At 37.0% G+C, this 12,205-nt stretch overlaps 1 protein-coding gene across 18 annotated transcripts in view; it reads left to right on the top strand.

Moving 5' to 3' along the window:
* CACNB2 (calcium voltage-gated channel auxiliary subunit beta 2) overlaps nt 1-12,205 on the top strand; it is a 247,207-nt gene that overhangs the window by 189,072 nt on the left and 45,930 nt on the right. For all 18 annotated transcript variants that reach the window (XM_038127523.1, XM_038127518.1, XM_038127525.1 and 15 more), the window contains one exon: nt 11,905-12,027. In XM_038127523.1, the coding sequence (XP_037983451.1) occupies nt 11,905-12,027 (123 nt within the window). The remainder of the gene's footprint in view (nt 1-11,904; nt 12,028-12,205) is intronic.

The following is a 12,205-nucleotide window of genomic DNA, read 5'->3' as shown; positions in this document are numbered from 1 at the left end:
TTTTTCATACAGAGTTGATGGCCATTTGCATCTATCCTTATAAATTGTGCTCTGTTTTTTCATTTAGTTAATTCTTACAGTTTAGAAATACATAATTTTATGCTGATTTTCCCCCTATTTGTGTCCTCTATTGTATTTGTATGACTTATGAACTGTCCTTTTTTTTTTAATATAGTTAAATTTGTGCTTATGCCTTTAATATTATTTCAGTGAGGACCTGTCACTTTCCTGAACTAACTTTTTCCTTGAGTTGCTTATACTTGAGGATGCACTGCAAGTATATTAAAATCTGCTTTCATATAGACCGTTGTATTTATTCCCCTGTTACCAGTCTTTCCTGACTGTTGTGACTTTTTTCCAAAACCTGATCACTTGTTTTGTTCTACTTGCATGTTTTAAACAGTTTTTAGTAGCTGATTAGAAGCAAACTTAGAGGACCCTCTAATTTTGTTTACTCTGAGGTTTCCAGCACTCTCAAAGATGTTACTCTTGCCCTGCTTGATTCCATTCTTCATAAATGTCTAGATAGTTTACAGATGCCATTAGGACAATGAACTCTCTTTATTAATTGCTAATTATTCAAATAAAACCCTTATCATCTTCTTCAGGCTTGATTGCTTATAATGTGTCTCTTTCATGTCCCTTCCTCAGGTTGTTTGTTTTGGCTTTTTTGCTGATTTTATCTTTAAATCAGAGAGTTACAGTGCATTTTGAACTTCAGAGAAGGCCTGTATGTTTTTTGTGCTAGACAACATATTTTTTCTTCTGTCTCTGGATAGGAAATGTTATCTTCTTCATGTAAATTCTGATTATGCAGTTACTACACAACTCTGTTAAGACGTGATTTTTGTTTTGCAGTGGACTTCCACTTCATTAAGTTACCATATTGTTGGGAATGCAAAGTGACAAAAAATGGTTCATGTAAATTTTTTAATGATACCTAAAGAGATAATTGTCTTCAGTTTTTAACTGGATGCTGATTAATTAGGTGCACCATCTGTATTTTTTCATGTGAAACCAGTCTTTATAAACCCATCACGAAATCAAACACTATTAAATAACTGTTATTTTACAGTGAATATTTGAAAATTTAAGATAATATTGCATTAAATTAATATAAAAATTATGAAGCTCTGTAAAGTTAATATAGGGTTTATATTTATTAATTTTAAGTAATTTTTACTTCTCATTGTGCAGAAAAGGATTCATTTTAGATGAAAACAAGTAAAACATGCCTTTATCATCCAGTGTCTGACTCAGAAAATGACACAGCCATGAAAACACATACTAGAAATTTTGACTTTGGTATCAATCAACCAATTTTAAAAATTCTTCATGCTAGCAAAAAAGAATATTTCTTTGGGATGAAATACAAATTTAAAACAAGGTTAAAATGTGTAATTTAATTAATAACACACTGGTTTTACTGTATTTTGTTTTTCTGTATTCCACATCTTGCATGAAGTTTTCATTCACAAAAACCAGAATGTTTAACAGCATTGCAGCTCAATATTCTACTCTTAAGGTTCATTCCAGTTTCTTAATGTATTTAAAAGTAAATACAGAAGTAAAATATGGCTATTAAAAAAACTAACCTAAATTTAAAAAAAATAAAGATCAGAAGTCTACCATCTGTTTTCCTGTATCCCCGGTGTCACTTTGTGTGCATGGGTTATGCCATAACGCCATGTACAAAATTTTGGTTGACTACCAGCAATTCAAAAAGGATTATAGATCTTGGAGTATAGCCATGGATTTTATATAATTTTGATACTAGAGGAAAGATACAGAATTTTTAAACTGCTCTTTTAGAAGCTTTAGAAGTATGCAGAGTTTTAGTTGCTTATTAGGGAGCCATATTTGGTGTCCAGTAAAGTTTTGTATTGCATGTAAAAAGGCATTGGTGCAGAGTGTGTTGAGGCTCGCTGGTGTGCACACAACTGCCCCGCCAGATCCAGAGTGTGCATCACCTCTTCATAGGGATTGGGACTTTGAGGAGAAAATCAGGAAAAAAATGGTAGAAAGAGGAAGAAAGGCAAGGGGATTCTCTGATTGGCCAGCTGGAGAAAGAAGTGATCCCCTGCTGAGTGTCCTCATTGTCCTCTGGGTGCTCTCCTCTCTACAGTGGGTGGAGATGAGAAAGAAACTAAATTTTGGATTTCTTTGATGTAAACTAGATCCTATAAAATAAAAGGCAAGACAGTTTGGGGGTTGGAGGAGAGAAGGCCTGATTCTCATACCAGTGGCAGTCACTTCCCAGGAGAATCTGCTGCAGCAACAGGTCTAGGCAGATAAAATCCTGTGTGATGTTGAGAATGTAAATGGCAGCTGCTTATGAATAAAACACTTGTATGTGTACTACCTGTTGCGTGTGGAGAAAACAGCTGTGTGCACGTAGGCAGCTGTATCATACAGGGCTGATTCCCTGGTCAGACTGAGCACAGGCTGCTCCACTGGCTTTGGTTCAGCCTGAGGAGTGCATACCCACAGAAAATTCAGTCCACTCAGCCAAGGAAAGTACAAGTACAAGTAAATTTAAAAAGTCTAGAAACCCATATTAGAATTCTTACTGCCACTTTGCATTTTGGTGCCATGTATCTTTTCTTACAAAGAGAAAAGTTGTTACAATTTTGTGTAATTTTATTTCTTTTTTTTAATAATAACTCTTGCTGCATCCAGGCTGGAATTAAACCTTAGCAGTTCTACGGCTATAATAAGAGTAAGGTTTATTGCCAGCTAATGTTTCATCTGCTGGCTAAATGACTAGCTGTGCACCAGCTGCATAATATATTCTGTAAGGATATCATCATCACAGCACTTCACTCCTGCATCTCATACACCCACCAGGAGACATGTTTTATCTTGTGCTCTGAGCAAGGAATACAAATGAGATGTCTCAAGGAAAAGTAAATAAGAATATTAGGAAATATTAAAGTAAATAAGAATATTAGGAAATATTAAAGAGAAGTAATTCTGATTTTAGCTTGCTAGTGTGAGAGACTGCTTTTGGACAGGGATGAGATGAGAACTCCCACAAATCTTTAGATGCTGATGATGGACTGCTTTTGGCACAGCTCAAACAGAATGGCCCAAAGCCCGGCTTTTAGCTGTTCTTTTGTTGGCTTCTCTGCATGGTTCTTCCTTGGTTCCTGGCTTATGTCAGAGGAGCCCTAGTACTGCTCTAGCTTAATTCTAAACCTTTGGAAGAATTTTTTCTAGCAGAAAGGCATCTTCAGAACATATGAGCAAGGCCATGGCTCCTCCTATACTGCAGTGCAGCAGCTGTGCTGGTGCTAAACCTCCTGGGAGCTCCTTCATTCAAAGAGAAGGAAAAGGGGCTGGTGCTCACTGGTCTCCCAGATGTGCACAGGCACAGGGGTGGCCAGGCTGAGGAGTCAAGAACTGAGCTTTTGCCCAAAGCACAAAAGGAAGATTACAATATACAAGAGATACAAGATACAGGAGACTTATAATAGGTGAAGTTTTTGATGTAGAATTTATTTTACTTATTATTATTATTATTAATTATGTTATTCTGCCAAAATTATGATATTTGTCCTAATAGTTTATAAGTTTTGGATCACCTTCATGTAAACTTTGGTTTTTTTAAATAAAATGAAAAATTTTTGATAAAACTACATTTCTCATTAGCTTTGCTTTGAAAAGCTCTGGTTCCCAAGTCTCACAGATGTTCTGCTTCCAGCAAATATTTGAACAGTAGAGCCAAAGTGTGCCTTGGCTCTAGTGCTCTGCATCTTACAGAATATTAAGCCATTTGCAGTCTGTTAATTCTGTGCTGGAAGTTGCAAGGAGTTTTTGGCAATGGATATAAAGATTTCAGTCATGCTGATGGTGTTTGAAAATGTCAGTGTGACACTAGAAAGGCATTGCCGGGGTGATCCTTTTGTTGTTTGTTTTAATTAAACATAGAAAATTGCACATGCACAATTAAATAGGAAAACATACAAACCGTGTATACAATGTCAGGTGTTCCAAAGGTAGAAAATTACATATTCAAAGTGTTTTGTGCTATCTTAACTTTTCTGTGCAGATGTATAAATCTATAGACTTTACTGTCTAGTCTGATAATATTTAACAAGTAGTTGTTGATTATTTTGTTTCTCCTTTGTTGTCGTGGGATTGGTGCAGTAGCTCCCTGCTTGGGGGATAAAGACAGGCAAAATGTTCATGACATTTTAAAAAGAGAGAAATCATCCCTTAGAGACCACTTGCTTTTCCTCTTTTGAACTGGGAACTTGATGGCAAAAAATGAATCTATTGAAAGGTTCTTGGATGCTATGGAGAGCTCCTTGTGTTTCGCACATTGTTGGCTTTTTTGCAGGGAAAGATCCTCCTGTATGCAAGGAAGATACAGAATGTAGGGCTTCTTTACAACGATTTGAGAGGAGGTTCATCTCTTCTCCCAGGCAACCAGTGACAGGACAAGAGGAAATGGCAGGGGAGGTTCAAGCTGGACATTGGGAAGAATTTTTCACTGAAAGAGTGCTCAGGAATTGGAATGGTCTACCCAGTGAGTTGGTGAAGTCACCATTCCTGGAAGTGCTCAAGAAATGACTGGACATGGCACTTAATGCTGTGGTTTAGTGGACAAGGTGGTGTTCGGTCAGATGTTGGTCTCAGTGGTCTTGGAGGTCTTCTCCAGCCTTAATGCTTCTGTGATGCTGTGACTCTATAGTGCTGAGATGGGAGTAAATACATTATTGTGAAGTTAATGGTTGGACAATAATAATACTATACACAGTGAGGTCTAAGTTAAAGATACCACCACCATTCCCCTAAGGTAAAGGTAGCCTCATTTTCACTTTTCCTAAGTCTGGGACGTTTAACTTTCAAGTTTGACAAGTACTCATTTACCACAGCTTTGACTGTGGAGTGGATATGTGTGCTGTGTTTATATAACCTGTATCTAGGCTGTCAGGGAGATTTGAAGTATAGATCCCATTTTAATTTAAAAATGAGAAGTATCTCAGATAGTGCAAGACTTACATAAACAATAGATATCCAGGTGAGGCATAAGGTAACATAAGCTATGGCCATAAAGTGAAATCATTTGAAAGGTGCAGGAGCCTTGAGGCAGCTGTAGTGTTTATCATATCCTCACATAACTTCTCAGTTTTTAGTTCAGCGTATGAGTTAAGAGCTAATAGAACATTTGGCTTTTCAGACTTTAAAATACCATCCTTGGAACATATAGCCATATAATTCCTGGAAACAGAGCAGTCTAGCTACAAAATGTATGTTTTGAATAAGGGAAGAATTTTTCAGCAGTTTCTTAGAAAAACATGCTTAAAATATTATGTAGAAGTGAAACATTTCAACAAACATTAACCTTTGGCTCTAGCAGTTGTAGATACTTTCTGATCCAATTGAAAAAAATGAAGTTCAGAATTACTTAAATATTGGAACCAGCAAAAAAACTTGCATGAATAACACTGAAATAAGAAACAATTTAAGCAAAGCAGCATTTTTTAAGAGATTTTGGTAATTGAGTCTACATTTTTAACCATTGCGTTGCTGATTTATTTAGTGTTTCTTTGTTTGTTGTGTCACAGAATTGTGCCTTTCCTGGAAAATTTTTATTTGTGAAGAGCCTGAAAATGTTACTGCAAATCTTTTCTCTCTGTGAACCTCAGTTTAGCCAAAAAAGCTAAGATCTGCTAAAATGCTGTCTCATAAGCTTAAGATGTCTCATAAGCATAAAACGTCCTCATTGTGACATTGAAAAAAGAACTTGAAATCCCAGCATAGTATTTTTATTGCAAATGACAGTTTTCATCTGTTGGCTTTTGCTGCCAGAATAAGCATGTTTTGAGTAAGCACAAACAGACTTTTTCAGCTGTGCTGGTTTCCAGCGGTTCCTGTTTACTCCCCAAGTGGGTGGTATGGAAGAGCCACCTTTCTGGCGCACTTGCATGCAGACAACACATGGCCGCCATCGAGTTTTGGCATTATGCTCTAATAAAAAAAGATCCTGCTCATATGAGAAAGCTTGGTGTGCGTCAGTACAGCTATTTCAGTCGTTGCTGCCTCCTGAGCTGAATGTCAACCGACATTGGTGACTCTATTAAAATACGATTTCGCAAAAGGAAGTAAGAAACATGACTTTCAAGCTGCGTGTGAAGATGAGCTAAAATAGTAACAAAAGTATCTCTGGAGAGTACTAGAGGACAAAAAAAAATTTCCCTGAAATCTACCTATTGTTAAGAAAAATTGGATCTGGCAGACTCTCTTTTGTACCAGCTGGATGTGTTAAATTTTCCTTCTCTTCAACATTGAGTGCAGGCATTGCTGTAGGAGGGATTCCAAGGAACTGGAAGGATTCAAAGGTTTCCTCAGAAAATTTCTCCAGTGATCCTTGATCCTAAGGAAAGTCAGAATTAATCTTTTATAGCTGAGTTTCTGTGCAGCAACCATTGCAGCCCATGTCAAGTCTGAGCAGGAAGCTGATGGTGCGGGGTCCTCGCACGACAGGCACCAGTCCTTGCTGGCTGCTCTTGCAGGAGGCACCAGAGAGCAGTGGTTGTGACGTGTCCTAGGCAAGAATTCAGTGAGCCAGCCCTTTGTAAAGTAGCAGAGAAAAGCACTGGTAATGGCTGGACATAGTTCATGTTGCCCTAATTTTGGAAATAGATGGGAAAATGTACTCAGATCAAATAATTTTGTGTTTATCTACCCCTCTCCCAGATCCTTCTGAAGGGATCTGTGCTATCCAAAGCCATTATAATTCAGGAGAATTTGGATGCCATGATACTACTGTACTTAGGCTGCTATTTACAACACAATTGTACTGTGTTTTGTTCTCATACTGTACTTCTCAGCTCCTTCACTTCATTGGAAGTCCTGAATACAGCATAACTCCTCTTTTTAGACCACTTAAAATTAAAACTGGTAATTGATAAATGCTACTTGTAATAACACTTCATTTTGCTTGTTCTGGACTACATAACTACTTGCTTTCCATTATGGATTTCTGTTCCTCACTCATTGATATGTGAGAGAACCATAGCTCCTGTATGTTTTTTCCCAACCACAGTGGTCAAATACTGGAGGAAGATGCACAGAGAGGTTATGTTCTTCTGTTCTTGGAGGTATTTAAAACTCATTGGGACACATCCCTGAGAAGCCTGTTAAACAGACCTGTTTTGGGCAGGGTTGTACTCAGAGACACTAGAGGCTCCTTCCTACCTCAGTTACTCTGTGGTTCTGGCTTCCTACCAGGCTTGTTTGGTATACACACCTATGGCTGTAAAAGAAGGCCTGATCTTTGCTGGGAAGTCATATTTTTGATTGCTGCTTTTAGTGACAGCAGCTATATATGCTCCTAATTTTCTGTTGGGACATTTATGAATTGTCATTACTTCCTTAGCAATGAGATTGCTGAGCAGATGCTATTGTTAGAAATTGGACAATTTCTTATCTGTCATGAGGCTCCAGAAATAATCAGCATTTAGAACAAAGATTTCCTGTAAATTTTTTGTGCTCTCAGGTGGGTTTGAGTTTTCTTTCTTGTGTAACAGGTGCATAAATTAGTGTAAAAAGTAATAGAGATAAAATAGAAAAGTTTTTTTATTATTTTGCATTTGCATTTTTAAGCTGCTTTTTTGACAGTATAGGTTTCATAGCATTGTAAATTTCTCTATTACTAATAAAAATCATAATTCTGTAAAACATAGAGGTTTTGAACTGCTTCTGCTTTATATATTTGACTCTATGTCATTAGCAGGGCAAAATAAAGTGAGATGTTTTCAACACAGCAGTCATTAGGCCATCACGGTGCATTGATCTTTGTCCTTTGTGGAGTATTATTATTGTGGATGGCACAAACACTGTGTACAGGGCTACTCTGTGAAAAAGTCCTGAACATAGGTCATCATCTGTCATATATTCTCCCCACTAAGACTACTAGTGAAAAGTTCAGTAGTAGTAATCACCTTTCCTCAGATGAAAGAAATGGTGTGACTTCTTACATTTTCATGAGTGCAAACTTGTTAGTGATTTGAGAGACACCCATTATATTCATTACCCAAGAGAAGAATAATTCCTTCTGTTCAGGATAAGGCTGCATGCATATGTGAAAAGTGGATAGGATGAAGGATGAGTAGCTTTATGTAGAAATAGGGAGGGAGTGAACTAGCTTTGAGATACATTTTCTGAACTGTAACACAGACACCAGCTTTGACAAGCATTTTTTCGAAATGGTAGCTGTAATCATATTCTGAGTCAGTTCTTGTCTTAGCTGGCATTGCCTTCATAAAGGTGCATTCTGATTTCATTTAAAGTAAATGTGTGGTGTAAATACAGAGATGCCTCTACTGTGAGGATACTGTGGGAATGATGTGACAGAGTAAGAAATAGGATGCATCAGAGATCCTAGATCAAGCCCAAGTGTAGACAAAAATGGTTTGGAAAATGCTTTCATCAGTTTTTCTACATTCTGGTAGTGGATGAGGAATAGAGATACTTTGATTATCAACCAACAATTCCAAAATTAGTGGCCATGAGCAAATTCCATAACAGAAAATTTGCCTCCTTGGCTGGGATCTCCAGGGGCTGCCTCCACTGGGTTTATTGAACAGTATAAAAAATCTGAAATTAGTTATAGGGAAAAAAAGGTCCTGTCATGTTTTAAGTACATTATTAGAGAACGGATTGTAATATTTTGCTCTGTTATTGAGTGAAATATTTATTGAATACAAATTCAACCAAGCAGGTACAAACTTGTTTAAACTGACATATTGACCGAGGCAGATACAATGTGCAAATTCTCATGTTTACATTCAATACAAGTTGATAATGGAAGAAGAAAATATAAGTAGTAAAGTATAATAATACTGTAAATAGTATGAAATCAGTAATGAGGGTTAGTATGAAGATGTGTAAAGTAAATATAATTTGTAAAGGAAGAGGTGAGATCCAAATAGAAAAAGAGAAAATTGACTAAGGTTGCTCTGGACTCACTTTAGTTTATGTACGTTGCCAAAAGTGTACAGCCAAAGTTGGTTAAACAGTTGTTGAATAACATTTTGTTGATTTATATTCTGGGTTTATATCAGAATCTGAAACTGGTTCATGAAGAACCTCACTCCAGGGTGTTTCCTGCTGCCCTCATGATATGGATGATGGTAATCATGGTCTGATTGTTTGTTCTCCTTGTAGGTTTATTCAGCTGGTTGAGTGTTGTACTTCTACCAGGAAAAAAAAGATAAACAAGATGGAAGTGTTCATTTTTAAGATAAATGAACTTTTCCAGGCTACTTGTTTCTCTGGAGAGACATGACATATTAAACTGTTTAACGTCTGGGAGCATCTGTCCCTGTAGTCCAGCCTGTGGATTAACTGAGTGCTAAACTGCCATCCCATTTTCATGGAGATTTAGGGAATGAACAGCAAGTGCTTGACTGTTTTGACCCACTCTTATTTTAGAACTGCAGGATATGTAAGCAAATGCTAGATACATTTTCAAATATACATATGCATGTGTCAATTTTTTTTTTTTTTACATAAGACCCTAATTGCATAACAGCTGGGTTTTTTTTAGTTCAAGACAATGTAGTTCAGGAAAAGTACTTAATTTGATAGTGCTATGAAACCTTCAGAATTATTTATTTATGTAAAAAGGCTAGTATTTAACTTCTATAAAATAATTAGTTTTAAATATTCAATTAGATGAATTATTGTAGTCTAATCCCATGACAATTTAGTCTCCCTTTCTACCAGTGTGGCAAGTATCTAAAATGGGACATACCATTTCTGTGAATATCTGTAATTCAGTGTTCTGCTTTGTTTTTCTGCTCAGAGTTTTATATTTTTTTGTTGGCAGAGAATGACAGAGAACGTCCACCTGCTACTTTTCTTTCATGTTAAGATAGTTCTGGAGTAGTTTCCATTGTATTCTTTTTATTGGGTAGTCAGGTGTTGTCTTCTAACAGGAAATTTTAGATCACGTCTAAGAAGTATGTCAAGGACATTGACTTCCTGGAGATGTCTGTTTGTTGCAATTCTGCCAAGATTTTAAAGTCTTTAGTCAACCTAAAGTCTTTCATCTGCTATTACTTTTAGGAGCAAGTCACAGTGGTTAAGCAATTTTTTTTTATTTGCTAGAGGATATAGCAATGTGAGAATGGATAAGCAAGCATACTATCCCTCCTATCAGTGTTTGTCACAGATTGTTCCTTAATAGATCCATTCCTGTTCTGAAATATATTTCTGCAGTGACAGGTCACTGCCATATAAAATGGTCATTCCTAATAACAGAGAATGATTTATTTGATTATTTGCTATTTGATGGTAAGTATTGCTTAGGAGATTTGACAATTCAGTGATTATTCATATCTGTATTTTGAGTGTTGAAATTAGTAATAGCATAGAAAAAATCACCTCTGTTAGTCTGTAATTTTTACATTCAGGAATATTTTAAGGTTTTGTATGAATATTTAAATCCAGTAATTTATAGGGTCCTTTATTTTTAAGGAAGATTCATGATATCACTGAATCCAGTGCCTGCGTGACTCCTTTTTCTTGTGGCATGACTAGTTCTGTAATAGTTTGGTATCTTTTATGTAGGGTAATAGTGGAAGTAACATTGAGAAAATTATAGAGGAGATCATTAAGATATGAATTTGAGCTGCTAGGAAGTGGAAATTCCCATTTTATCAACACTACAAGATATTTTAATTGATGTGCAGAAATCACCAAACTTTAGTTTTGGATTATTGTTCTCACAAATGCCCAGTTTCAGAAGTATAATCATGAATATGTGATCATATCGGGATGCCCTTCTAATTTATCTGTTTATGACAGTTTATCTGGTTATGACAAATTGGGCTAAAGGTTCAGCTTGGGGTCGGACAGTGGTGGGTCCTAGGGATACTGTGTGATCATTTCTGTGGAGAGAGCAAGCTCAAGCTGTTGTTTAGCCTAGAATAAAGCATAAAAAATGTTGCTCTCCTTTGAAATGGTTGTACCTTTGAGAAGAGAAAGCCCTTGGTACCTGGAGCTGGGCTGAGCTGGGTGGCACCTTCTGTTACCATACCTGTGCAGAGAGGTGCTCAGCACTCGTGGTGCTGGTAAAGAGAAGCTGCGCAGATGTGGGGTTTCTGAGTGACTCTTCTGGCAACTGCTTTTTGAAAACAAAACTTAGGAAAAAATCCTCTAACTCACTGATGTCAGCTAGCAGTGTAAGAAATAATTAGGGAGAGCAGATATATTTGTGGCTGGTATTGGGTAATGACATGATGATCTCAAGGCACAATCCTCTGCTCTCAGAGTGGAGTGAGGTGACTTGCTTAGGAGTTACTGGCAATTGCTGGCACCTCTTCTCCAAATTTGCAATTTCCCCAAATAGTTCTTGGGGGCTGAGGCTGGGAGGGCTACACTTGTAGCAGCCTTAGAATGATCCTGAGGTGACCAGCATGTGGGTGCCCAGACTAGAATGGTGTGGAAGGAGTAATGTTGGTGCAGTGCCATGCTCCCCTTGCAATTCCTTTTGCAGCCCCATTGTCCGTGGAGCTTAGGTTTTGTAGCTCTTGAAAACCTACCTCTTATGGCAGCCCCCAAACACTGAACTCGCAGCAGAACTGCAAGCTGACAATATTATATGGATTGCCAAGTCGATTGTGATTACTTATTACTGACTTGACTTAAATTTATTCAGAGCTCTATCACCCACTAAAAATCTGCATTCTATGAAATGTGCAGATATTAATAACTAACATCAGTAAAACCTAGTCTTCATTATGTTTTGCATGGATGCATTGAGAGTTCTTCATAATTTTTATGATTTTAACAGCATAACATAGAGAAATCAATCTCCCGTGTATATGTTTGTACAAATGTATGTGTTTGCAAGGGAATTCTTCATGATCTTCATGTTCTATTTTGCAGTCAAAACCTGTTGCATTTGCAGTTCGGACAAATGTTGGGTACAGTGCAGCTCATGAAGATGATGTCCCAGTCCCAGGCATGGCCATCTCATTTGAGGCTAAAGATTTTCTTCATGTTAAAGAAGTAAGTAAAACCAGAGGAGTAAGTGAATCACTCTTTAAGGGAATACTTGAGTAATAGTGCTACTATTTTGTAATGTTGATAACACTTCACATTGCCAAAGCACTTTACAAATGTTAAAGAAGCTAACAGTGTATAAGGAATTGAATGTTCTTTTAAATGCTCTTCTTGTAGAAGCAAT

The sequence above is a fragment of the Motacilla alba genome, chromosome 2 (assembly GCF_015832195.1).
Source record: "Motacilla alba alba isolate MOTALB_02 chromosome 2, Motacilla_alba_V1.0_pri, whole genome shotgun sequence".
Taxonomy (NCBI): domain Eukaryota; kingdom Metazoa; phylum Chordata; class Aves; order Passeriformes; family Motacillidae; genus Motacilla; species Motacilla alba.
The sequence above is the reverse complement of the archived record's forward strand: the minus strand, read 5'-3'. Positions and strand labels throughout refer to the sequence as shown.